Source organism: Colletotrichum graminicola (assembly GCF_000149035.1).
Source record: "Colletotrichum graminicola M1.001 genomic scaffold supercont1.92, whole genome shotgun sequence".
In the NCBI taxonomy this organism is placed as follows: Eukaryota; Fungi; Ascomycota; class Sordariomycetes; order Glomerellales; family Glomerellaceae; genus Colletotrichum; species Colletotrichum graminicola.
Genome location: NW_007361096.1, coordinates 39,013 through 65,752, shown reverse-complemented (window position 1 = coordinate 65,752; position 26,740 = coordinate 39,013). Strand labels below are relative to the sequence as shown.

At 47.4% G+C, this 26,740-nt stretch overlaps 9 protein-coding genes across 9 annotated transcripts; 6 read left to right on the top strand and 3 right to left on the bottom strand.

The window, feature by feature from the left end:
• Nucleotides 1-563: 563 nt before the first annotated feature.
• On the bottom strand, nt 564-1,940 carry GLRG_11574 (aromatic prenyltransferase; the record flags this gene model as incomplete). Its single annotated transcript, XM_008102235.1, has 1 exon — nt 564-1,940. One exon carries the CDS (start codon nt 1,938-1,940, stop codon nt 564-566), a length of 1,377 nt encoding a protein of 458 aa, XP_008100426.1.
• Nucleotides 1,941-3,298: 1,358 nt separating this feature from the next.
• Nucleotides 3,299-5,501, top strand: GLRG_11573 (multicopper oxidase; the record flags this gene model as incomplete). Its single annotated transcript, XM_008102234.1, has 6 exons — nt 3,299-3,584; nt 3,638-3,797; nt 3,855-3,894; nt 3,967-4,422; nt 4,498-4,776; nt 4,845-5,501. The coding sequence occupies 6 exons, from the start codon at nt 3,299-3,301 to the stop codon at nt 5,499-5,501; spliced, it is 1,878 nt and encodes a 625-aa protein (XP_008100425.1).
• Nucleotides 5,502-6,667: 1,166 nt separating this feature from the next.
• GLRG_11572 (uncharacterized protein) lies at nt 6,668-7,547 on the top strand (the record flags this gene model as incomplete). Its single annotated transcript, XM_008102233.1, has 2 exons — nt 6,668-6,785; nt 6,853-7,547. 2 exons carry the CDS (start codon nt 6,668-6,670, stop codon nt 7,545-7,547), a joined length of 813 nt encoding a protein of 270 aa, XP_008100424.1.
• Nucleotides 7,548-8,386: 839 nt separating this feature from the next.
• Nucleotides 8,387-10,585, top strand: GLRG_11571 (multicopper oxidase; the record flags this gene model as incomplete). The annotated part of the gene is made up of 8 exons (XM_008102232.1): nt 8,387-8,495; nt 8,556-8,682; nt 8,738-8,795; nt 8,857-8,958; nt 9,021-9,568; nt 9,627-9,738; nt 9,830-10,411; nt 10,466-10,585. 8 exons carry the CDS (start codon nt 8,387-8,389, stop codon nt 10,583-10,585), a joined length of 1,758 nt encoding a protein of 585 aa, XP_008100423.1.
• Nucleotides 10,586-10,951: 366 nt separating this feature from the next.
• Nucleotides 10,952-12,133, bottom strand: GLRG_11570 (GA4 desaturase; the record flags this gene model as incomplete). Its single annotated transcript, XM_008102231.1, has 1 exon — nt 10,952-12,133. The coding sequence occupies one exon, from the start codon at nt 12,131-12,133 to the stop codon at nt 10,952-10,954; it is 1,182 nt and encodes a 393-aa protein (XP_008100422.1).
• Nucleotides 12,134-14,538: 2,405 nt separating this feature from the next.
• On the top strand, nt 14,539-15,024 carry GLRG_11569 (uncharacterized protein). The gene has a single exon (XM_008102230.1). The coding sequence runs from the start codon at nt 14,569-14,571 to the stop codon at nt 15,010-15,012; it is 444 nt and encodes a 147-aa protein (XP_008100421.1). The 5' UTR covers nt 14,539-14,568; the 3' UTR covers nt 15,013-15,024.
• A 1,322-nt stretch (nt 15,025-16,346) lies between these two features.
• On the top strand, nt 16,347-16,715 carry GLRG_11568 (uncharacterized protein). The gene has a single exon (XM_008102229.1). It carries the CDS (start codon nt 16,570-16,572, stop codon nt 16,663-16,665), a length of 96 nt encoding a protein of 31 aa, XP_008100420.1. The 5' UTR covers nt 16,347-16,569; the 3' UTR covers nt 16,666-16,715.
• Nucleotides 16,716-17,920: 1,205 nt separating this feature from the next.
• Nucleotides 17,921-20,156, bottom strand: GLRG_11567 (uncharacterized protein; the record flags this gene model as incomplete). The annotated part of the gene is made up of 8 exons (XM_008102228.1): nt 17,921-18,214; nt 18,440-18,492; nt 18,571-18,821; nt 19,012-19,174; nt 19,405-19,620; nt 19,816-19,834; nt 19,890-20,015; nt 20,082-20,156. 8 exons carry the CDS (start codon nt 20,154-20,156, stop codon nt 17,921-17,923), a joined length of 1,197 nt encoding a protein of 398 aa, XP_008100419.1.
• Nucleotides 20,157-25,294: 5,138 nt separating this feature from the next.
• Nucleotides 25,295-25,904, top strand: GLRG_11566 (uncharacterized protein; the record flags this gene model as incomplete). Its single annotated transcript, XM_008102227.1, has 2 exons — nt 25,295-25,683; nt 25,766-25,904. 2 exons carry the CDS (start codon nt 25,295-25,297, stop codon nt 25,902-25,904), a joined length of 528 nt encoding a protein of 175 aa, XP_008100418.1.
• Nucleotides 25,905-26,740: the final 836 nt, after the last annotated feature.

Below are 26,740 nucleotides of genomic sequence, written 5' to 3'. Positions count from 1 at the left end.
AAATGGCGTAAATTAGGTTGGTCTAGTGTAAAGAAATTACAAGCGGCAAATTCATCCATGTGATTATTGAGGAGTGTAAATCATTTTCTTATGCATTGCTCTGCAGCTTATTCGTCTCCTTCAACCTCGGCACTATAGTTTGGATAATTACCATCGCACACTAAACCATCAGGAATGGCTGCTTACTAGTCAATATGTGTATAGTATTGTTCTCTCTCGTCAGTAGCGTTGGACTTGATCTTTAGTTGGAGACCTTGAGCTAACGTTCCAGATTTCAGCATGGACATGGTAACTTCGATCTTCTATTATTACGGGTGGCGTGAAGTAGTTAAATGGGCCGAGTTTATTCCTATCACGAGCTGGTAGCTATATTCAGCCGTCCCCCGCCAATATACTTTAATTCCTAGGGATATCGCAGCTAGGTACAAATTGATTGCAAACATAGGGTGAAAAGTCTGCCGTATAATTCCCAAATTGCAATCCCGCGTCTATCCAATACAGCAACCTGTGACAAGTGCAACTCGTGGCAAGTGCAACTCGTGGCAAGTGCAACTCGTGGCCTTCTAGCAGCTACCTGTAACGCGTTCCACAACAGCTCGGTGGGATAACTGGTGCCCTTGCCCACGTTTGGGATGAAAGCCCTCTGGGGCAATATATGTGGTTACCTGCAACTCGCCTTGCTTCACCATCATCGAGAGCCACATTTGCGCGCCTCTGGATTCATCAAGCTTTCTGTGCGAGATGATCTTGTGCATCGTGTCCCAGAAAGCGTCCACATATTGGCCTCGACTGTTTTTCTTCATCCAGTTGGCTGTAGCTGAGGCGATAGTCTGGTCATTAGTGCCGTAGTGACAGACGGGAATGTAGAACTTGACGTCGGGCAGCCCTCGACCGAGTCCAATATCGAAATAATATGCAAACGTTCCCCAGAGACCAATTGCATCGATTCCGTTGGTTGACGGGTTATACTGCGGCGCCCTAGGAAGGTCTTTGTCCTGGGGGAAGTCGTCTGGGAGGTCGCAAACAGCTTTCATGAGGTCCCAAATCATCGCCAACATGTCTGAAGCAATCTCAATAATCCCACCCATAGTCATGATGGACTTAACACTATCAAAGGAAGTTCGCGACTCGACGCAGTAGAACTTGAGACGTGCTTCGACTGGATTCACCACGTCGATGCCGAGCCACAGCGGTGCCAGCGTTAAGCCGAGCCTTGGAGCGTCATTCTGAACGAAGGAGAAAACAGTTGCTACTGTAGGACTCTGGGGAATGGCAGTGATGATTGCATCCTCCCAAACTCGCATAGGGGTGAGACCGCTTTGACCGAGTTTTCGAGGGAAAAAATAAGCTTTAGGAAGAATTTCGCTGCCTTTGAACTCGAACCCAAGACACACATTTGTAACAATCGGCCGTTCGTTGGTGTCCAGATATCTGTGCCATTCAGAGTCATACAGTTTCGCAATGAAGTGATTGAATAAGGTCATGTCGAGAGATGGGACCTGTGATTTCATGGAATATAGAGTTTCCATGGACGGCCGTATGTTGAGAGGATCCATATAGGTGCCGGCAAACCGACTGAAAGGTTCTACGACCATGCGTACCTCAGGCTTCGTGTAGGATTGATTCCATCTCCAACTATACTCAAACCTGGTGCCGTCAAGGGAGAGTCCGCTATCTAGCCGATCTGCATTGCTGAGAAGGGGGGAAGGGCCCAGCCTCGGAGTGATCTGGTGATAGATAAAGAGGAGAGTCTCATACTGAGCTTGGCTGCTGTAGCCGGCATTTTGGAGGAGTGCTGAAAAGTGAGGCCCGGCCATATTCCACCAGTAGTCGCTGTGCTCGTCTCTAGACGGCAGCCATTTTGTCACTGATGACAAGATTAAATTTCCAGTCAAATACTGTTTCGGCTTGGAGTCTGCTACAATGTCTCCATTGTGCATCCAAGACTTGGTCTTGTCTCTGGCGGGCTGTAACTTGTACCTCAGCAGATGAATATGTCTGGATATTAAATCAACTTACGGAGTCCCATTCCACGTATGTCGGTGCCATGATGCTTTTCCTGTGCTGTCTGGAGCCTGGCTTTAGCGGCGAAACTGTCCGTTTGTTGGAACCAAGCTCAAGAAGAGGGTAAGATTTGGTACAGAGTTCACCAGAGGTGGCGTGTTAGCTTGATATTATGACAAGTGGGTCGGATTTATCTTCTATGTAGTTCGGGTTTGGGAGGCTCAATCCAACGGGCTTGCGTCCATGGCCTACAATACGCCTTCAACTTACCATTTCATTTCTTGATATGCTCCGAGCTTCATCACGCTGTATTCTCTCAAATGATTCTATTGGGTTACCAGCCAACTCAAACCTACCCCTCATCTAGCTACTGTACATAGAGTTTGTCTTGAAAAGCCCTGCACCAGATACTGGATAGAAATAGATTAGTGTCTCAGTCCCATAATATATCCATTAGCCTGACTCGGTGCTTACTTCCATTTTCAACAGAGTGCCCCGCACAGTATCCGTTGTTGGCATTATATTTTACTTTACTTACACTTCATGCGGGGGTAAAACGCAAAAAGGTAAAGTACGATCCGACGTTTGACTTCGGGTGACGGAAATCTTATAAAACTTATGAGGTATTTCTGGAACTAGGTAACTGAAACATCCATCTAAGATATGCACCTTCTTCGGCATGTCAATATTGGATTTCTTGGCTTTTATGCAGTCTGGACCACCCCAGTACGTACTTTATTCACTCAAAGGACCTGGCAAATCTAGACACTAGACATAATTTTCTTACAGCCTTTATGTAGTTTTCCTGAACCTAGGCAACACAGACAGGGTACAGTTTATATCCCTAAGTGAGAACTGCCAGGATTCGTAGATATACATGTATATAAATAAACTCTTTAACAGTAGGCGGGGTCATTAAAGTTCTCATTAATCTCTCTCTTCTCCCGTCTCAAGACAACGTATGTAGTCTAGGAGATCTCATCGTTGTTACACTTGCGACTATTACGGATTAAGATGATGATTCTGCCGTTTGGGAAGTTTGACACTTCTTATGAATGTCTGTGCTCAATTACCCCATGTGTATATTGTCAAGACCTAACGACAACGTAATACCCTGGGCAATAGATGGTGTTTATCTCCAAACTGGTGCATATCAATCACTACGATTTCATGTTCCAATCGTAGAGGGATACCGCTTATTCCCCCAGAGGCCTCACTACTTCTCGTCATTCTCAACAACCTTCTCATATCTTGTCATTACAGAATAATCATGCGGTCCTCGACTGGCGACAAAATGGCCAGAGCGCGACTCATGGATGGCGGCCGCGATACCGATGATGCAAAGCAACTACACGGGGCCAAAGCCCTAATTAACTTCACGGGCCAGATGCCATGCCGCTCCCGCTGGTCGATTCCAGGGGTCTTCTTTATAATGTTTGTACTGAGCTGGTGGCTTCATTGGCCCATTACCAATTCCGTCAAAACGTTGCTCAGAAAAGGAAATAAGTGTGATCGAGAGACAGCTGACCAAGTGGTCCGGCGGTACAACCTCACTATAGGAGCTCGATGGATGAACTTAGGTTCGGATACTCTTTGAAATCTATCGGCTAGTGAGGAAAGAATCTTTAACCAGTGTTTACAGATGGTGGATACTGGAGAGGTATATTCGTGTGTAACGGCGAGAGCCCCTGCCCGACCTTGTTCGCCGAAGAAGGCGATATCGTGGAGCTCAACGTTCATAACGATTTATTCGCCCAAGTATCAATCCATTGGTCCGGGATGAATCATCGAAGGTAAGAATTTTCTGCCAATTATACATATTATCATGAGCTGACATTTCGGCCGGGCAGGTTTGGCTTTTATAACGATGGCACCGGTGGTTTAAATCAAGTATGTCGATGACAGGCCATTTCAGCCGTTGCGATCTCCCACTCTAGCAGCTCCTAGCTGACAAGATGGCAGTATGGCATCCTTCAACGCGGAAACTTCACGCATCGATATGACACCACGGGGCACTGGGGATTGAACTGGTATGCCGATCATACCGGTACGGGTATCATGGACGGTGCTCATGGTGTTGCCTACATCGCGCCCTCGCCTTCACGACCTCGTCCGTACCGCCAAATCGCCACGTCTCCTACCGAACTGGTACTAATACAAGAGGCGGAACGGAACGCTCAGCACTTACTAGTATGGAACTATTACCGGCGTGATGCCGGGTGGCGAGTTCTTGAAATGAGGAGTGAGGGGACCAATCTGAATTGCTATGACTCCATCCTTGTCAATTCCAAAGGCCGCCGCCACTGCCGCCACCTAGAATACTCTCATCTTGGTGGCAAGAGGCTAGATGAATCCGGCTGTGCCATAGAGGCAGGGAATGAGGGTGTCCAGTGCAGCCCCACGGAGGCTGATTACGAGGTATGACTTTTTGATACGTCATGAGATGAACCGTTTGTCATCATTATCATTTCCCGCCGCTAAATTACGACACAGATAATTGAGACGCACGGGAAACCCTGGATAATGCTAAACATTCTGAATATCGGCTTTGAACACGCTGTTCAATTTGCCATTGACGACCATCAGATGTGGATTGTTGCGAATGACGGTGGCTTCGTTGATCCAAAGCTAGTGGATGTGCTTTACCTCACGAATGGGGCCCGTTACACTGTTGTAGTCAAGCTTGACCGCGAAGGGGCCGATTACGCCATGCGTCTTGTTTCAACAAGCACTCATCAGAACCTCCACGGATATGCCATTTTGAGATATCCGGTATGTTTCCATTTAGTCTCGTTCCCCACACACAAGTCCCGCGCGGGCGTGAACTAAGCTTTTATCAGGCCCTGAGATATCCGCAACATGGGGCTCCAATGTCCATACAGAATCCACAAAGTGGCTCGCCACCTTGTGTGAACCCCGATGGCTCCATTCACGCCTCATGCAATACAACAGCGCCGTCTACTTTGGCACCGCACCCCCCATCGCCTCCCCCACCTGCCAACAAAACGTTGCATTTCCGCATCGGCCATCAGCCTTCGCGGTATGAGGAGCACGTTACTGAGTACTATCTGAACCAGAAGCCCTATCAGCTCTTCCACGCTCAGATGAGTCCGTTGCTATTCCTTAACAACCTGACAGCCATTGAACCTCCCATTGTGGGGGACCTTCCTTGGGGCACGACTGTTGACGTGATCGTTCATAACTCGATCGATGACACAATGCCGCTGTACAAGCATGGTGATCCCATGTTCCTACTCGGTTCCAAGGCCAATGCATCGTGGGAATGGGACACGGTCCAAGATGCGATAGCGGCCGGTATGGAGGAGCTCGACCTCAAGAAACCATCACTACAGCTGGTACACGACGTCCCACCCTTAGGCTGGGCAGTGCTACGATGGAAAATCCAGGTCAAGGGTGCCACGATGTTGCACTCGAATAAGTTTAAGTACTACGCGGTGAGTGTATCAATCCTAGTCCCAAACTGTAACGGCATCTGATGGCCCATGTTGATTCATGCGCAGATGGGAATGTCGGCTCCCTTGCTCGAAGGCATGGATGACAGTATGTTAAACAACATACCTCAGCAGGTAAAGAGCATGCCACATGTGGAATTCATGCCGAAGAATGATGGTGTTTTTGGCTAAAGATGCACTGGAGATTGATGGTGTATTGGAGGTTTGAGGTCTACTAGTTATCATTACGGCCAATAGGGCTGTGTCGAGATTGTATGGTTTTCCCAGCAAGTTCTCACGTCCATGGGACCAGTTTGGCTTCACCGCCGCCTCAGAAACGGTAAATGTTGAAAATGAGGTTTTGGTCCTATCAACTAAAAGTTCGCAAAGGGATGCAAAAAGAGTAGCACAAACTAATATAAACTGTCCTCATAACCCTAATCGGCTCAGTAACTCTAAGCCTGAACCCTTTTGCATAAAGTAATGCATACTAGTAGTAAGAGTGCCAAAGAACTCAATCAGCTCAAGGGCCCTAGGCTTCCTGCACAAGCGGCTGAATACTGTAGTCCGTGGTGTTTGTGTATCAACAAGGGCGGCCTGTCTGCTTCAACAGCCTGGAGGCCGTAGATTACCCTAATGTCATAGAGTTAGGCTGAAGTTTGATCACCTGTAGTCTAACTCTATGGTTACCAAATGTATCTTTTAGGCCCAGTACCCATGTTTCTCTTCCAATAATCATCCCATAATGATATTAGGGTTTGTGACTACTTAATTTTGAAGACTTCGAGGCACCTAGTTCAAGGAGAACGTGTGGATGGGTTGGCTGTCATTTAGTTCGTTGTTTGGAAAGTCAAACGCATGCAGACAAAGATGGGACACGCTCGACACATATGTTAGCCCCTCTTTAGAAGTGCACGTCTCAAGTCAACAGCATTTTCTTTTGAGAGCTGTCATTGCCATCGACATTAACAACCTACCCCCTCTTTTATCCGCTTTAGCCCACCATCGATATAGGCCATCAACATGCTCTCGACTTACATCCCAGTTCAGAAGGTAGAAGCCCGAAACGGTATCATCTACGCATACCGGCGTTTAGGTCCATCTGAGGGCATTCCTCTTGTTCTGCATATGCATGTGAGTCAATATTCGACCCTCGGCAGTCAGTGAAACCATTGACAGGAATTATCCACCACGCGAAGGTGCGAGCCTCTATGGGCTATTGGGACCCAGTCTTCATCCGACCCATTGCGGCCAAGCGTCCCATTATCATGTTTGATCCTCCTGCGGTAGGACAAAGCAGCGGTGGCACTGAGCGTACGCCCACCGACAGTAAGTTCTCAGACATTCTTAACGTCAGTTCAAAACGGATGCTAAGAATTTTCGCCCTGAGTGGCAGTTAACGTCATGGGGGATGACCTAAACGCGTTTCTCGACGCACTCTCTCTAGAGTTGATCGACCTTCTGGGATTTTCGATTGGAAGCATGGCATGCCAAATGGCGACCCTTGCGAAGCCAGCACGGGTCAGGCGCTTAGTCTTGGTCGGAGCCGATCCGTCGGCGCCAATCCCTGGAAAGCACTTCTGGCCTAGAACGGATCCCAACCTAGAGCGGTTTATCGCTTTGCAAAAGAGTGCTACCGAGGCTGAGTGGCAGAACGCTTACAAGTTAACCTTCTTCCGAAACGACGAGCAGGGTAAGGCCGCTTGTGATGCCTACTTTGGGCGACTACGTAAGAGCGAGTTCAATGAACGCGCGGCCGACGGCGGGCTTCCGGCATTCAACGACGTGGAGAGCTTTATGATGCAGCTGGGGTCCATCAAGCACTGGTGTGCTCCTGGCGATGAGAACAAGCATTCCTTCTACAGGCTGCACGAGCTTACCATGCCTGTCCTCGTCATGACCGGCGACGACGACTACCTGGTCCCGACGCCTCGAAGCTACGAGCTGATGCATGCCATCCCCAACTGCATGCTGGTTATCTGGCCGCGTTCTGGCCATGCATCTATCTGGCAGTACGCGGAGAACTATGCGGCAAAGGTTAATGAGTTTCTAAATGATAGCCTTGACGGTCTTGCTGGACCTCGCTTGTAATGGAATGGGCTATCGGCTTTGCTGCAAAATCAGATGATTGTCGTTTGGTTAGTACGCTGTCTCTGACTCAAGAATGTATAAGAAAGAGTAAATTCAAGGTCCTGGGTCCTAAAGAGAGTAGTAATCAATAGCATAAATCTTATGCTTATCCTTTCGTATGATTTACATTTCCTTTACCCTATTTTATCCTAGTATTAGCAGCCGTTATAACTCTAAAAGAAAACCTGAATTTCTATAGGAATAACAGTTATAGGTACTAGCAAACTTAGAATACCCACTCTACGCTTATTATTCCCTCAAGCAGCCAAGTTGCGTTTCAGAATTTGAGGCTAGTTCAGAGCGGCATTAGGTTTAACTCTGATATCGTCAATTCAACTCGGTTGCTGTAAGTGTGTATTGTTAACATCATTACCAACGTCGCCGACACTGTTGGTGGTACTTCGCGGACCCATGTACGATTAAAACTAGAGTATATACAAACACAAAGTGACTAAAACTTCGATCGAAAGTTTGGGACCGGACAACCAGCAGGCCAGATAATCCGGATCTGTAATCAGCCGGTTATGCACTACAATATGGTAAAACATGATACTAAAACCATATGCTAGGCAGAAAAAGTCTGCATTTTGTCAGTTTCACCATACATTAGAAACAAAGTCATAGATGAATGTGTGAAAGGCCAGTTTCTATGATATGGTCGGACACTGTGCGTGATCATATATTCATACGAACAGAAATAAAGGGGATTGTAAAAACCGAGATGTCACTCATAGTAAATTTCAGCAATCTCGTTTTGAGCAATCCATATTGAGCAATCAATATTGAAAATTTCGGCTGAAATGGTTCAACTCAAAGGCGCCTTTTTAGCGACTGTGCTTACACATGTTGGGCTTGTTGAAGCAGTCCGGCGATACAATCTCACTCTAACCTACGCCTGGAACAAGCAGGGTATTTTGCCATGTGTACTCAGCGATTAATTGAGAATGATCCAACCTGACTCGAGTGTAGATGGGCATGGTCGACCAACTTATCTTATTAACAATGATACGCCAGGACCAGTCCTCACTGTCGATGAGGATGAGACACTGGAGGCATTTGTGGATAATCAACTACAAATAGAAACCACCATTCATTGGTAGCTGAGACAATACCTGAACCTGTCCCGTACGTAAAGCTAAGGAGTTGTATAGGCATGGTATCTATCAAATTAACGAACCATGGAATGACGGCGTACCGGGCGTAACTCAGGTCTGCCATCTCCATGCATAAGGATGGATTGACATGCGTTTCTCTAACCATTCGGAAATAGTGGGCGACTGAACCGAGGGATAACTACACATATCGGTTTACTCCCCAAGGACAGTATGGAAGCTACTTTTATCATGGGCACTTTGGGCCTGCATTCTCAGACGTTGGTCACCAAAGCCGATGATTACTATCAGACTACACATTCGTATTGACAATACCATTCAGGGCCAACGAGGTCCTCTATGGATCAAGCCGGCTGACTGGCGCCCTCGACCATACGAGCTCATATCCAAAAAGGAGGACGATATTCGCGCTATGCAAGCAGCAGAGAAGAACCCAAGGCACATCATCATTGCTGATTGGAACGATCAGCCAATGGACATGTATCTGATCCGCTTCCGAGACACCGGATACATACCCACCTGCGCCAATAGCCTTACTTTAAATGGGCGAGGCGGAACCAGGTGTGAGTCTGCCCGAGAACTTGAAGATGCTGGCGGGCCCGGACGGAATGAACGTGGGTGTCTTTGGCGGATGCCAGGCTATGAGTATGTAAATGTTGATTATTGCACCGAGACAAATCCGGAGCTTGAGGTGTTGCAAGCGAATCCAGGCGAACAATGGGTCTGGATCAATTTCATTCATTCTGGAGCTCATCACTCTCTTGCCATAAGCCTAGATGAGCATGAGTTTTGGGTTGTTGCAGCTGATGGCGAGTTTGTTTACCCACAAAAGGTAGTGAGGACGCATGTGAATTTAGGAGAGAGGACAAGGTAAGAGCTGCTATATATCGTATACTTGTTTACTCATTGGATGACGAACTTTCTATAGCATACTTGTCAAATTAGACAAACCAAGCGGAGAGTATGCCCTGAGATTGCATTCTCTTCGCTATGAGCAAATCATTCAAGGCGCCGGCATTCTCCGTTATCCTACTACTAAGGTATGTTATTAACTCTAAAGAATATTGTAGTTTGTGCATCTTGAGCAAGATGGTCAGTCTAACCTATCTGCTTGAAAAGGATATGTCTCAGCATTCAAACAAGACGCTTCCTAACACAAAGCCGTGGCTGCATCTTAACGGCAGCGTCGTCAACCCTAAAGACAGGGTGATGAACGAAATGAAGTTAGCCCCGTATCCGCCTAGGCCACCTCCTGAAAAGGCCGATTTCACCCTGAAGTTTATGGTTGACAAGACGGGGCCTTCAACTTGGGTCCTAAACGCTGCGCCGCATGAATTCTTCCGTCAAAATGTTCCTCCTATTTTGTGGAATAATAATTCATGTGGAAAGACATGCTGGTCTAATGGAATTCTCAGGAACGGCTCGGTTGTTGACTTGATTATCGAAAATGGTGCCGACATTGACTCCAACCACCCCTTCCACAAACACAACCACAAGGTATGGGTTATCGGCCAGGGCGACGGGGGCTTCCACTGGAAAGACGCAGAGGATGCTATTGAGAATGGAGGTGCCGAGTTTTTCAATTTGGTCAACCCACCACGTCGTGATGGGTTCACTCTCTACGCTGGAGAAGGGAAATTTGTTGTTGTCCGCTACGAGATACATTTTCCTGCCGTCAGCATGCTGCACTGCCATATGATTCACCACTTTGCGGTAAGTACGCTCTCTTCCTCTTCGTGTTTTATTTGAAGCTGACTGCGATTCTAGAGCGGACAACAGGTTATTTTGGTGGAGGGAATGGAAGTTATGCCACCAGTTCCACAGGAGTTGAAGGATAAGCCCCATGTTGAGTTTGAATTTCCCCCACGTTATGGACCACTGGACTGAGTGATACACCACTTTGGCTTGCTTGTCCTTGTCAAATTATGACCGGGGGATTAAGAGATGTTATATAATTGACAAGTGAGACATCTCATGAGTGAATGGGTCAAGAATTTCATATGGATTTACTTATTTCTCTTATATTGAGGAGATGGGTAATGTGCTGCGCCCTGGTGGGCTGTTTTGCCACAGTCGCTGATGTCGTCTATAAAGGAATTACTTGTGTATGGAGGTGCAAGCTTTGAGATCCTTATTCAGTGTTTCGAATGTCCTGAATGAATGTAACACATCTAAATAATTTGTTGCGTTGGTCTAGCCCCGAAAAGTTTGAATTCAATCCCTGCATGTCATGAAGCATTGTTCTACCATCTCTCACCATATACACCAGACCCTCAGCTCGCAACTACGACGAACTGGTTCTTTCTCCTGTCCGGCGATATGGAAGGCAGTGTGCGGACACATGAGTTGAATCTCGTCCTTGCCCTTGCCCCTGCGCACCAAGGCCTCGCTGTCGTAGAATTTGAGAAGATACACTTCCTCGGGCGTTTGTTCGCTCAGGTAGCACCAAGCTGGCTCACTCTCCACATCACCATCACTGCCCTCCCAATAGCCAGAGTCCCTTCTTGCCCGACTCAGAGGTCGGATCAGCGCATTCTGACTGTAATAGAATGGCACGCACCCCGGTCGATCTCGGTACGTCCGGGTTAAGGGAGCATACTCGACCTTCTGTGAGACAGGCTGGCTCATATCCATTATGGCCAGCGGATCCCGTTTAACGGTTTCCCAGGCTCGCCAGATGCTGAAAAATGCGTACCGAGGCCCGTCATAGTTGGCGCCATCCCAGTCCCAATGGCCACCTGTAGGCAGCTTTTGACCCTCTTCCACTTGCACCTCGGGGTCGAGCCCGGCCTTTGCAATGGCGCGGTCCTCCGCATCAATAATGTCCCGTCGTAGTCTGAAGAAATCCTCTCGTTCGGCTGCCGTCGTGCATCCGTCTTCATCATGGTTGTTCTCGACAAACCAGTCAGGCTCCTTCATGGCGCGGAAGTGTCCTCGGGCCCCTGCCGGGGTATAGTCTGAATGTGCGATGCTGAACGGGGCGAGGGAATCAATCTCAAACCCGATTTCTGGGTTCATTCCCACAGCTGCCCAGTCTGGTATGTCGCGAAGAGAGTGCTTACGTACAATGGCAGAGCGCACCCCAAGGGTCTTTTTCAATAGTGCAGTCATAGAAGGGTAGTACTGGTTAGCCATAATTTTCTGGTTGTGGACTACGTCAGAGGACGGTGAGAAGGGTAGGTTTTGGCGGACAATTTGGAACCCATGTTGTTCGTGATTGTAGCTGGATAGAGGGGCTGGCAGTGACCGCAGGTCGGTGACTGGAAGAAAGTATGTCTTGTTATCTGGCGAGGTTCCCTCGATAATGGTGAGATCGTTGAGTTTGGGAATATCTGAAGAGTTATAATAAGTAAAAGCGCCCACAACCTGACGCCGAGGCTTAGAAGGGGGAGAATATGAGTTTTCCGTGATATGTGAGAAGTGCTTGTTGGACATTTTTCATTACATGAAGCTGTTCCTCATCATACGGTAATGTCTGAGTCACGGGGTGAAGTACATATTCAAATGTGCTGTTTAGGTCTCGTCCAATTAAGGTATATATCTACCGTACTGATAATAAAGTCGTTTCTGTATAACGATAAACCTGTGTTCAACCAAAATTTGTTCCGAGAGGCTAAGCTTCATGGAATATCCGCTTAACAGTATCTCAGTTTTAACAGAAAGTAAAACATTTATTTAATGTTAAAAGCCATGACTCGTATCCCATTGAGTGCCAAGTGACCTCACATAACCCAAAAATGGGTCTATGTGAATAGTTACTAACAGCTATTGGACACTCAGCCTGGATTGCTGAATTCTTATTGGTCTGAGGTTATGTGAGGTCACTTGGCACTCAAATGGGATACTAGGCTGAAGTATGTCTGCATTGAGTAATTACTGTTTGTAACTATACCCAGACATATGGTAATCACCATTCACACAGAATTCCATCCGAACTTTCTTTCATAGATAAGCGTGTAGCTGGTTCCCTCAGCCGGGTAATTAGGACTTAAATTCCCGTACTTCCACAGACAATATGCCAAACCTAATGTACTGCAAGTACAAAATAAAGAACGTTTCATATGCCAAGGGCAAGACAGCTCTTACGCCAGCAGACCTTAATATTGAGTTTGCTTTACAGTTTGCCTAGAACTCAATAGTTTTCACCGCTTATAATATTAAATGTAGAGCCTGCGGATGGTTTTATCACGCACAGTATGAAAGTTTTGTTAGTTGTGGATCAAGGAAAGCTAAGTCTTAATGATGGGCCTATTGTTTCAACCATGCATAGCACAATACAGCACAAAAGTGAAACCCCTGTTGCACTGTTGATATCATCACAGTGCGCAGCACAGACAGGATGGCACGAAACGGGCGTCGGAACTAGCCGGTTTGTTGCATGTCACGAGCAAAACTGGCAGCACCGAGGTGCGGCTCTCTCTAACTATGGAAGAGTCATTTTGAAACTTTGTGGACTATTATCTACTGTTGCTGATTCGTCTAAAAGGATACGCATGTTCTGCTGACCTCGGCACAGCTACGCGCCGGTGAGAATGTAAAACGTTTCATTAACGGTTCAGATTGGTGACAGGTGTACGTTTTCATCTTTCGAAGGAGAATGATTTGCACAACGCAGAGTCTGTAAATCTATGTAATGTCTACTTGGAGACTTCTGGCGTCAGCGTGTAGGATTTGTAGTGTAGCGTCGGGGTCGTGTTCCGCCTCTATCAAGGCTAGCAGCATTTATGAAGAGGGATGCCGTTTTCTCTAGTGTTGTGCTGAAATGAGTTGCATGCTGTTTGTGGAGTGCCTTCGTTCCCGATGGTGAGGCACCGGCACTAAAACATAATGTTTCATTAAACAAGAAATCGTGTATTTTCCAAGAAAAGATTTTGCCTTCTGCATAACAAAAGATGCTGTCGTTAACCAAATCGCTCTACTTGAATCGGAAGAACCTCAAAAATGTAGTGGCTGCTGGGGTTGTGTCGCCCACCCGATGCAAAGCTTCAGAACCAGATGCGATTGTTCGGCGTGGAAAGGAGCTTGTGAGGTACATACTGCAATAGCGCTGTCGCAAGACAGCTTCATCAAGCCTGTCTAGGGGAACATACTCTGTGTAGAGTGTACTAGCCGTCTAAAATATCAATAACGTAAGAACAAAACCACTATTAGCGAGTAAAATATACCTAAAATAGCTATCATAACATCATATGGCTCTATCCTCAATCTGGCCTTGAGTACTATTAATTATTAAATGAGGCTTAGCTGTCTAGAAAGAAGTCGCTCTACATTGTCAGGGTGAGAAGTCGTGCCCTGATTTTACTAACAGACACCCCATTTCCCTTCAGTTCAATCGAGTAGCGTCTGGTGTTTCGGTGTGATGTTGATAAAAGACACCAGAGAAAGCTTGGAAAGGAGGGCTAGGCTCACAACTCTTGCGGTCGTCGTCAATGCAACAACCTGATTGAGGTAGGGTTGCGACGCCGGTTCTCGCACACTCTCAATGGTTACATGAGCAACTTCCGTCCGTGCGAATGCGGGGGCCTGTGCCAGTGGTGCGAATAAGTTCCGATAAGGGTACAGGAACGGAGGTTTAGGACAACTGGTTTCCACCTTCGTCTTCAAAACTTGCCAGTATGCTTGGATGAAATATATTACAGTCTCCCATTAACTATTGACCGGTTGAAGGCGTCAGTTGGTCAAAATTACGGCAGGTGGTCTAATAAGAAACCGAAAATGCATGGAGTACACTATTTAAAGCGGCTTGAAACAATCTCCTTCGACAGTTCCGAAGACGGACACTCATATGACCCCCAACACATCCATTCTCACGCCTAATAAAGCCTCGTTACATCTGCTTGCTTGCTGTTGGTTTTGTTACAGCCACAGCTATGGCAATCCCCTACCGAAGTGGATCCAGTCTTCAACGTACCGTCAACGTGACCGAATGCGGCCACACTCCAGATGAGGCAATTGCAAGAGGGTGCCGTTTCGAATCACACAACTTTGCATGTACTCCACCCGATTGTTATGACCGGGAACTCGACGAGTTATGGAACGAAAAGGATTGGGGCTACTCGCGTAATGCTGAGGGTACAGATCTCTTATCAAAGGAAGAGGCACCGGAGGGCAAATTGAGTTGGGCCTATGTGACGCTGAACCAGCACATGTCTCACTGCGTTCTGATCTGGCAAAAATACCAGCGCGCGGCTATGCAGGACCTCCCGACGGACAATTGGACCTCAAGCTTCCCTCATACATATCACTGTGGTCATATGATGGTTCAGTGGGGTATCAACCGCTCCGAGTACAACAGCATATTATACACAAGGTAGGTATCTTGTAACTACGACTGGAAGACGCTTGACCGTCGTATGGTTACTCAAGTCTCATACCCATACATGTCGTCATTTCTCAAGAGTGCACAAGTAGGCTGTGGCAAGGTCTACTTGCAAGGAAGACCTTGAGTGTGCGGTGCGCGTGGGCAAGGCTGCAGGCGGCGAAACATGGAAATTGCGCCTTCACGAAACGGGATACTGGATGCATGTTATGTAACATCAGAGTACAGCTTACTCAGGCGCCAAGACAGCCGGTTTTATACACAGATAACTCATTAATGTTCAATAAGATAAGTCTTGCGTTTATAGGATTGACATAGCTTCATAGTCTATGCCTTGATATAAGGCTTAAGATTAGTTCAAAGTGCCTGTTGACAATGCCCATAGTCGTCGTTATGAATTAGACTGAGGGTATGGAACCCAAAAAGAATTACACACACAACACTAAGCAGCCAGACAAGATGAATCACAAGCATAAGATAAACAGCAAACACTGTCTATACAGCTGAAATTATCACGTTACTATCCCTCAGTTACAAACGTGGAGCTGCAACCACATACGGAAAGGGACGAAGGACTTCAGCAACATAATCACCTTCAGTTTCACTGTGTAAGGTGGAATATAGATTAGAAGCTCCTACAATTATGTGTTTAACAAATATCAATACGGTATTGTATGCAGTCCCATGTTTGTGTTCGGAAGTTCTGCTATTAGCTCGGTTACAGAGGAGTGGCTGAGAGCCTGAATAGATAGATTGGGAGGCGCTCCGCCACTTAGAAAGGGACCATAAGCCAGAAAAAGAAGACAAAAATCAAGAATCAAATTTATCACGTTACCTTCCTAGTCGTCTCATTAATTAATGTTGTTCTATCTTTCTCGGAGGTTCTTTTAACATATCAGCGCCTACATTGGTACGACCTTCAGAGGTTTCTCACTATGCTTAAATCTTCCTCGTAAGACTATAGCCGTGCACTTGCGCCATCCCTTGCCTTCTATCGCTGGTCTCCATCATTAAAGAATACTATAATAAATCTATTCTAAACAATACCCTAATTATCATTCAAAGAGTTTAGAAGCCTGTCGTTCTTCAATCGCTTAATTTCGGTCGCCATATTAATACTCCGCTATAGACTTCTTGAAATCGCTACCAAACCCTATATCCCTCAAAGATCAGAGTCAAGACTACAACAAAGTACCTACCACAAAGCCTACCAGCTCTATAGATCATCCAACCAGGTAGAATCGTGACTAGTTCTCTCTACAAAAACTCTAGGCGATGCTTGGGTTGTCCGGCATTCTCACCACCATCATCGTCATCGTCATCTTCTTTCTCCAGCCCAATGACGTACCAAAATTGCTCAAGTATCATTACGGTTCTTCTCCAGATGAGGCCACAGCACTCGGCTGTCACTATAAACTGACCAGGCTGCGGTGGGTCCCTAATTCTTGCTATGATGCCGAGCTAGGTAAGGAGTTTGGCAATCATGGATGGCTGTACTTCCTCAACAAGAATGCCACCAAGGAGATAAGTAAAGAGTTGGTCCTGCGCGGAAATGAGCCGGTCATATTCATCACGTGGGAACAGCACCTCACTCATTGCGCTTACAGTATGCGCATGCCGTACCGCAGGTACAAGGAACATCAGATAGACCATACTATACCATCTTACATTCGGGACAAGGAACATTTCAATTACTGTTTGTGCGTCTTGAATCATAACCCCGTAACTATGCTCTCCACTGACAGCAAAACGGAGGTCACTGTAGCGTACAAGGAATGTTAGACGCGCAATAATCTGGGTTACATAGGTCGAATTCGCTCAACAAGTCTGTAAATGGAAGGAAATTGTGTTTCTCAACATAGTGCTGCTTGCACCATTGATAGAATATCCACGAAGCATAATGCCCATCGACCTGTTACATTGACTGCTGCATTCAAGTAAGCAAAGGTCATCCTCTTACCGTAGTTGCTCCTGATCCCCGGTTTGATTCTTGATAAAGTAAGGTTTGCGAGACCTGGAAGGACAATGGTATCAGAAGCTTCCATCTGATGATTCAAGGAGGTTTGAGGTTAAGTGAAGCTTCGAGCAATTTCCCTCATTTTCTCTCACCCGGCGGATTAAAGATGGGCAAATACAAGTAGTTAACAGCAAGCTCAACTTCTTCATTTGGTAACTATCGTGTTTGTTTCCGGAAAGACAACAATGAAACAAGCACCATGGCACTACTTTCGATGTGAATTATGCTGCCACGTAGCCTAATATGGACTACCCTATCCCATAATATCTTTCCTACCCCCATCCCGTTAGTATCGGAGCATTTATGGAATTGAACGTCATCCCAGTTACCATAGGAGCTCACAACCAAGATTCTCAACGTTGAAGCTGATCTTGGGCGTTGTCCGCCATGGGCTCTGCAAGATCTTTAGTACGAAAGGCACAACAGCAGCAAGCAAAAGAATAGCGAACGCTCTATTGTGTATTAACTGATTAATTGACCGTCCTGGTAGGCTACGTTGTAATAAGAAGAGAAACCTGCAGGTCTGAGGTCTATGTAGCTTAAAAGGAAAAGGAAATTTGATCCTAGCAAAAGCTAAGTGTCCGGGGACGTAAAAGACCTATAATCAGGCTAAAACGGGAGTTCTTTTCACCACAACCTCCCCCCTATAGTCCCAGAGATTAGGGGGTTTGGTCTTGAGGCTGCATGTGGCTTCATCCTGTCCGAATGTTTTGATGGAAGTTGCGTTGTTATTTGAGTAGTCGATGCGCACCATGTTGACAGTGCGGCGATTTTGATCGATATCAAAGTAGTTACTCGGCATGAATGTGATGCCTGAGTGGGCTAAGGTAAAGACAGTGTTAGGCAAATCACCCGTGTGGGGCACATGGTGCATGCCGAGGTTCAATCAAAGGACCAGATCTTCCTGCCTCAGCGATTCGTCGTCGAAAAAGCGGTCAAAGTTAATTGGGGTTTCATCGACTGCATTCTTGTCGTAGGGGTGAGCAGAAAGGGGCTCCGTGTCTTTCTGCCGCGTCACCTGCACATCGAACTCGGCCCAATGTGCCGCTTCGACGAGTGTCCACGAGTTCAACACCGTAAGGTGGGCCGTTCCTGAGGTGGGCGCGACCCGATATCCCCGGTACTCGCCCCATTGATTTGGCTCGTCCGTGTTCACGACAATCACCTGGGTTGCGCTGTCCTAGTTGAACCGGCTATCGTTTTCGGTCTCAATGAAGGAGCGTTGCAACTGCATCGTGTTGCGTGGTTTTCCATTAGACCAAGGGAAAACGCGAGTCACTGGAACGTTCTGGATAAGCTCCATTGTATTCTTGGTTCCTAGTGGGTGGCATTAACATAACATCCAAGTCAATGCGAGAGAAAGAAAGCCCTTGGCAGCACAAAGTTCCAAGTAGGAGGCACTTACCCAAAATATCGAAGTCAGCTTTGAAATTAAGGACGTGATCGTGTATGCTGCCACTAAGGCCTTCATGTATAGTGAACAAGAAGAAAGAATACGTAAACATGTAGTCGTAGTTGCCTATAGTCAATACTAACCGTAGACTAAAGTATGTGTTTTTCGTAACGGAAACATAGTCGCTGCTAGAATGGCGTTGTACCGGGTAATCGCCCATGAACTCAAACAGGAAAATGCTGCTGAGGTGAATATGGGTTGACTCGATTTGTAAAAGCTCGTATTCAAATAAGTGGCGTAATCGGGGCAATCATAGCCGTTCACCAGCTTTAAAGGCATAAACGCCAAAGTCAAATTCCGAGTCCAGATACGCCGTGCTAGACTGAACTGGATCCTCGCCAGCGTAATAAGCTAACGCTTCTTATTAACCAAGTTCATATAATATGAGCTCGCCTTTGTAACGGATATCGTAAAGCGCTACGCCGGTATCGCGCCGAAAGCCAATGTAGAAGCTGAAATCCATCCACTCTAAGTACTTTCGCTGTTAATCAACAGCGAAGCGAGAACCAGACGGAGCGACAGACACAGGCGGCGACATCGTGTCATAAGGCATGACGGGACCTTGCTGGTCCGTTCTAGTCCAGTTTCCCTCATAGTTCGCTGGTATCTTGGGGAGACCTGCCCAGCATGCCGTGCGGAATTTCTCAGTTGTCTTGTAGAAGACGTTGTTATAAAACCAACCTTCGACTTTCCATTTTAACATATCGCGTCCAGTAACGTCACTCTTAAAGTACAAGCCCAGTAGGAGCAATAACTAGACGTCGGATTCATCCATTGCAGTATTCCAGAACTTATCCCATCGACAGGTGCAGCCGTCCTCTTGCCAAGGATGAGCAGTACCTGAAGAAAGTTAGCATCAGATACAATCAAAGAGGTTGCAACTCCAAATGGAGCAGAGGTGAAAAGTCGCTACATACTCCAGACGTACAGCGTGTCGTTATCACGGCCCATTACAGTACCGTTCCATAGGTCCATAGTAATGTCGGCGATAGTAGCCCCAATTAAGGGAATCCACTCATTCAAAACTACGAACATGTCTGCTCCCAGATTGGGGACCTTGCCGTCCGTCTTTCGAGTAAGAATATAATCATAAGGCTTCCAAGTCGTCAGGTTGGTGATTAGTAGCAGGCCGACTATAATGTCATTTTAGTAAGGCTCCAGCGTAGCGCGAACGTCGAGAACGACATGCGCGTGTCGCTATGGCGCGGCACCACCCTGAAGATAGGCCACCACATCTGTTTTATTCGGTGTGAGCAGCTCAACAAGCGCTCTAAATCCTGCAGCGTTAGCATTCCAGACTCTCCCGATAACCGAAACTACCAACTTACATCTTGTTATCCCAAATGGCTGCATTTGATGTCAATATCAGATTAAGGTCGGGCTAAGCAAGTAGCCATCCTACGACCGAAGCTGTCTCGGAGCGGGTTAGGTCACTCCAGATATTTTCTTTAGGGGCCGTGATGGCCACAGGTTCAGACTCAATGCATGCTTGGCTGGCTTGATTGTCTTCTTGGCGACGCTGACGGTGCTGTAGCATCGTCCGTACCAGCTTCTTCTCTCGGCTTACCAGGCCAGGGTGGAATTAGGCACAGACCTGGCCAAGACAGGAAATTACAGGTAGGAGGAGGATGCACGCCCTCCCCACGCCTGAGACAAACAATACTTTCATCTTTCCCTTGCTCTATCTAAGTGAAAGGCCCCAGAGAAACTGTATAGAACAACAGCCGTCGTGGTTAGTTAAACATACTGTAGAGAGAGAGAAGACTCCTACAGCAAAGAGGCACTAGCCAGCGTTATAATCTTTACAAAGGAGAGATGACATCGTATTCATTGAGTAACGTCAAAAGCTAAAGACTACTTATTGCCGCGCAATCTAAGCCGGCATTGCTGATCCGTAGCTATTTTGGAAGTTTTGACAACGCCATAGGGAATTATGTATCCGTAATTAGCCAGGAGATATCGGCTGAAAGCTGCGCCATGGTGTTAATCCACTTTTCGTCCCTATCCCAGTACCTGATATCCGATGCGGCACGAGTCATTGAGGTGTAGGGAGTACCAGGAGCATGCTTTCAGTAACCATTAGGTCGGTGTACTGGACTTTTTTCTCCTTGATCCTTGAAAGCAGTAGGCTAGTAGCGACTCATTGATGGCTGGGGGTCTAACCAAGCTTTTGAGTTCCCGAACCCGTAAACCCTGAACCTTGTTATGTACAGTGGAGACCGAAAAGTTTGAGCCCAAGCGTCCCTATCTTCAACTAGCAACAAAACAATGAACTTTTGACTTTATATAGTAAGACTATACTAAAATTAAAGCTAAAAGTTTGCTCTTTAGTATCATGTATAACAACCTTGTACTCGGATTACAGCCCTTGGTCAATTTGGTAATGACTAAATAAGAGCCAAGATCTTCTCCTGAGGAATAGCTTCCCACGCTGCCTCTAATTGCTCCTTGAATTGATTGAAATCCAATTGATTCTTTTTGAGAGAGAATGCTTCTGGGTATAGGTTTCGCAGGTTATTCTTCATCATCCGCCAAACGTGCTCAATAGGGTTCAAATCTGGTGAGTATGGAGGCCAGTCAAGGCAGGAAATACCCTGCTGTAAGAGCCACTCTATAGTTAAAGAAGCATTGTGAATAGGGGCATTATCATGCATAAAATGATACGTATCATCTCTATCAGGGAGATACCCTTCTCGGAGGCATGAGATATAGCTATTTGCACTATATCGGACCACCCTTACCCAGCTTGTTGCTTTAGTGCAAATACGGAGGTGGGGAGTTGGCCACACAAGAGCTATATAAATGTCTCCTAAGAGCTTGGGTAGCAGGAGTAGGAACTCTATTATCTTTGGTGGGGCTGCACCCTGCCCTATTACTGTATTCGGCCTGCATATGGATGACTATTGGTCGCGCGATGCCGCTTTGACTCTGGCACTCGGTCGGTAGCGTGGCGGAACAGGAACCCGAAAGCATCGCACGTGTAAATGTCACAATAGTGGAGTCACGCTCATCTTCTCATAACTTCATAGTGCCTTTCCCAGCAAGGATCACTAGGTATGTAGGTAGTAGTACTAGTAGTAGTAGTAGTATTCTTTAACGCTAGGAGATCTAACCTAGTACCAGAAGTAGAGGGCACCCGCATCTTTGACTTGCGTAAGGTAGGCAGATCAATGAACTTCACCTCCACACATCACAACGCAATTATTTTTCCTTTTTTTACCCCGTCTTCATCTCGAGCCCTCAAGATTAATACTCTCAGATTCTTGTATCCCGATACCGACCCACCTACCACAGTCTCCACCCTCCTCTCTCCGCAATCACCAGCAACACCTTGACATGAGCGGCACGCTCAACTCTTTCTCTCCTCCTCTTCCAATCATGATATGTTACACGTACCCTACTACCCTCACCGTTAGAGGTCTGCTTCAGTCCTCCTCACCTGCGCTTTTGCTCCTTCATGCTAGACACTTCTATAATTCCAACGGCAGAAGTCACCACAGTCTTACGCTATTGGCAAACTACCCCACTGCCATTGAGTCGGCCTCGAAATCATGTGACTAGTCTTCTCTCAAGACCAAGCTCGCATCCCTCTTCATGACGTCTATTCGCCTTTAGGTCTGGCCTTACGAAACACAAGCTTGCCTGGGCTATTTTGCTAGAGCTAAGGCCCAACACGGGACAGGAAAACTTGCATCTGCTCTCCACTGTTGACTGCCAGTCTGCCATATTCTATTTTCTTCTCTCCCTTGTCCAGATAACAAATCGTGAAGCGCAAGAGGGACCATGAGATGCAGCATCGCTGTAGGTGTTGGAGCAGGCTGCAACTACTTCTGTAATGACAAAGAGAACCAAATTGCAGCCAATAATGATATCGGTCAATCGTCAATGCTTTTTGACATGTCGCTGATCCAGATGATGAAGGCACTATCTTTGGAAGTTTTAATAATAAATACTGAACTATGTACTTAGTACCATGCACGGGGCCCAAAAACTTGGAATCGGCATTTACCAAATGATCTAGCTAGGCTTTAGTAGGTAGGGAGGTAAGCATATTACTCGGAGAAAGACGCATTCTCTGTTGGCCAATTCAAAATATAGGAGAGAAGTTGCAGGGCCCCGAAAGCCGGAGAAGTGTTTAGAAAGGATTCTAGAGAACGCTGCTGTATTTTCAATTCCAGAAGAATACTGTTGCCCTCAAAGAGAGTGTATACAGTTTTCGTCTCCCTACTTCTTCGTTGGTTAGTTCTTCTGTCTTTCCCAATACATCAACTATTTCATCTGTCATTACGTCAACCACCCCCAACCAAACAGGGGGAATACCCAAGAGCATTTTGCCTTGACCTTCTCGACTGCTTGTCACACCAACACGTGACAGACCTTCGACTCGTGTCGCAACAACCAATACGTGCCCGAACAAATTCAGCACATGCCACTGTGAGCGTTTTTATTGAGCAAATCTATCGTCAAAGTGGCATTGTAGACAGCTACGCGAGCGGATGCTGTTCCAATTACCTCAGAGCAATGCCGAAGCTACAATGCTCTAAGTAGCAATCCTTATCTCTCTTCAGCACTACATGACGTGGAGACTGACCAATTCCAGTATCGGTCCCTTACTATCCCCTCCGACCACAGACATAGTAGACACTGATGATGATGACGAATCTCAACAATACACCACGGGCTGCAGCAGCCCGACTACCCTTCTTCGAAGGCTTGTAAGGCCTATAAAGCAGGTTGCAGGTGTCTTGTTCTCGATGCCACGACAAATCACCCGCACAGCAAGCTGTCAAGCCAGAATCAAAGGCACAAGGCAAAACAAGAATGGGACGATACGGACGAGGACTTGGATGAGGACCGGTTCCTTTGGGGTCGACACTACCAGGAGCCCCGGGGTAGGAATCATTACAGCGGACACGGAATTGAAAACGGGAGTGGGCAGTTTGGAGGAACACTTGTTTCGGTACAGGCACGTAGGGTTGATGGGCTCTGGGTTCGTCTTACCAGACTCGCCACAAAAGCATTTCGTGGGCTTCGATGAGGTTCAGGAAAAGCTCGTGTTACCCAAGACACTAAAAGTAATAGAAACTTTTCTCAACCCTTCAAAGCTTGTAACACAGTGTGCTCGCTATTGGTCCGCCATATCCTGTTCACCTGCAACATCCTGCTGACGGTCCGTGAGAAAGGAATTGGGGAACATGCTGCTGCTGGGAGTTCGCGGGGTACGTACCTAAGTAGCCACGTGCGCAGATGAGGAGATAGTGGGGCTGGACCAGGAATTGATGGCGGAGAGTACGGGTAGTAATTTAATACCTACTTAGTGACTGCAGCTTGTGGATGAGAGGGGAAACAGTACGTGGGTTGGCACCTGCCTTTGCCTGTTGTCTCTTGCCTCTTATCTCGTACCTCCTGCCTCTTAACTCTTGCCTCTCTTTCCTCTTTCTGTTGCCTCCTGCTCCTGTTTGTCCCGTCAACAATGCCTCCCCCGCTCGCACTTTCTCATCCTAATCTACAGTTTCTTTTCGCCTTGTCTCCTTGCCTCCTCCATTTTTGCCTTTCCAACGAAAGCGATTCCGAACGACTTCCGCTCTGCCGCCGCCGCCAGCCGCTGACCGCCACAAGACTACTCAAGATGTCAACCCTTGTTTGCGTATTCGCAAATTCATGTCCTAGAGTGTGCATGCATGGCAGAATCAAGGTGCTGCCACGTCCTTTGTCAACACATACTACGTATCATGTACTCCTTACGCGCTGTGGCCATTTGGAGACGGGCGAATGGTCTCAATGATCCCGAGTGTGAGTGGAGATACCGTTGGCCTTGCAGGCTGCCGTAGTCTAACGGGTGTATAGGTAAGGATACATCGTGTACTTTTCCCTATCGAGAAGATACACCCTTTCCATTGCCATCTATCTTATCCCCATACCTCGGCTTCGCAGCATTCAACCCGCAACCTCAGCTTCCCGTCATCACGCATTGCTCACCGCTTCGGGACGCCTCCACTCCAACTCAGCCGAACCCCATTCGTTTACGGCCGTATAACTTCAATCTTACTGTCCGTCCGGGCGTGTTGCGTTACGTTGCGCCGCCCATTTTCCCGTCAGACCTCCGCATGGCACACGCACCTCGGTTGTGCCAAGGCAGCCATGCTTAGCTGTCCACTACACAACTTGGTGATGCTGAAGAGATCAGTGGTGCGGGTCGCCGTGGAGATTGCCGCCTTGCAGCTCAATCTTGTCTCTTCTGACATTTCAATTGCACTTGCTGACAGCCCTTCTCGTCTCAGGGATAGATCCGTTGCGTTTGAAGCAAGGTAAGAACCAATTGACTCTGCCGCTGCTGGGCAAGCTCGACTTGTCTTTCTGGCCATATTTTTCTGTTCCTCGCCAACCTGCATCTATGGGCTGTCATGCGAGCGGTTCGCACTGCCTCGTGGGCCAATGGGACACGGACGCTCAACAGCTGACATATTAGGGCTCTGATAAGCTCCCTAGGAACATTCAAACGTGCCTCGCCATGTCACACTGGTATCATGTTGTGGGCGAGAGTTGGAGGGGAGGGAACCATCGGAGGGAGGAGGAAATAAAAGTTGAAAGACAATCCCGAGTCCCCTTTGTTCACTTATTCTGTCCCGATTGCTTGTGTGTCTTTGTTGAGATTTCATTTTCCTTGCCGCCGCCGCCGCCGCCGCCGCCGACAACGACGACGACGACGTTGTCATCCACAGCTGTATTGTCACGCGCTTTTTTCGTACTCTTTCCACATACACCTCTTGGCTGGAGTCGCCAGGAAAAGCAAAGCCAAACGCAGCAATGGAGCAGAACCAGCTGTTGCTGCTTCAGGCACCGGAACAATGGCCCCTCTGGCCAGACTTGGATGCGTCCTTCTCCCCCGACTTTTTCACTTCCCACGAGCTCCAGGCAAACGTCTTACAAAATCACGAGACCGCCACGCTGGAGTCCTACCGCCTCCAGCCAACACCCAACCTCACGGTCGCCGATTTCCCGCTCTCAACGCCTCTCTACCTTGATGCCGGCATCGACCTCGGCTTTGGGTGGTGCATGGGCCCCGCTACCGACGACTTCAACATCCCGGCATCCTACGGCGGCTTAAGTCGACACAATCCCCACTTTGGTTCCACGACCGGGAAAGTCACGGAGCCACCCTGTTTCCCCGTTCTTGACGGCGCTCTAGTCTCGGTGTCAGAGACAGTAACAACACAGTCATTGAGCATATCGCGCAAGAATACACGTCAGAAAATCCCACAAATGAGTTTCTTGCAGGCACACATGGGATCTCCCCAAAGCCACAAGCAACAACCGGGAGCACACAAAGGGAATCGAAGGCAGAACATCGCTGACGTCGCTGCTCAATCATCCAAATCTCCACTACCTGTCAAAGAGGCCGCTGGATTGCCAGTAGCCTTACAGGCATCCGCACACACCCAAGGCAATTGTGGTAGCACCGGAACGAAGCGGCCGCATTACGCCGACCTCGACGTTCCCTCCTTGTCGGATAAAACAGGCAGCCCCATGGCTTCGCTCCCGGCCGTAAACCTCTTTCGACCACCCCGTCGAGCCGTTGCTTCGAGTCTATCGCAGGAGCGCCTCCCATGCAAGAAACCATCTCTCACTGGAATGCCCAGAGGTCAGCGGAACGACGCCACGCGTTCAAGTGTGAATCATCAAAAACGGACGAGGATAGATCGGGTGGAACGCTTAGGTAGCAAAGCCGACGTCACCAACCTTCCGTTTTTGTCAGTGACTATCAGAGGCATGTGATGAACTTGATTGAGGTCATCAAAAATGAAGCGGCGTAAAAGATAAAGTGGCAAGTCAAAAGAACAAAAGGCATCGCTTGGTATTTACTATGCGAGCCGTCAATATCAATTTTACTAGAAATAGATGTACGAAAGGTTTTATAAGGTGAAAGAGAGAATGTGAAGAGAAGAAGAGAAACAGAGACACGTTGTTTGGTGGCGGGTTATAATTGATCATGCATGGCTGCGCAGCACCTGACCTGATCCTCCCTGTAGCTAATAACTGACTACGTTCCTATTACACTTAGCCCTGTCGGTGATTATCAAATTGTCTGCCTTCAATTCTATCCACTGAGCCTCATTGGACTATGATCAGAATCATCTTTTAACATGGACAGTCTGACACCAATAGCAGCCGTGTTTGTAGCAGCCAACTGTGGCCATCCTTCCTGGTTGGGCTAACCCCGCCAGCCTGGCAGCCCTTCTTCCTCTTCTTCAT

What these genes read in the sequence shown, in the direction of transcription:
- GLRG_11569 (XM_008102230.1), top strand. Translation starts at nt 14,569, where the DNA reads ATGGCAATCCCCTACCGAAGTGGATCCAGTCTTCAACGTACCGTCAAC.
- GLRG_11568 (XM_008102229.1), top strand. Translation starts at nt 16,570, where the DNA reads ATGAGCCGGTCATATTCATCACGTGGGAACAGCACCTCACTCATTGCG.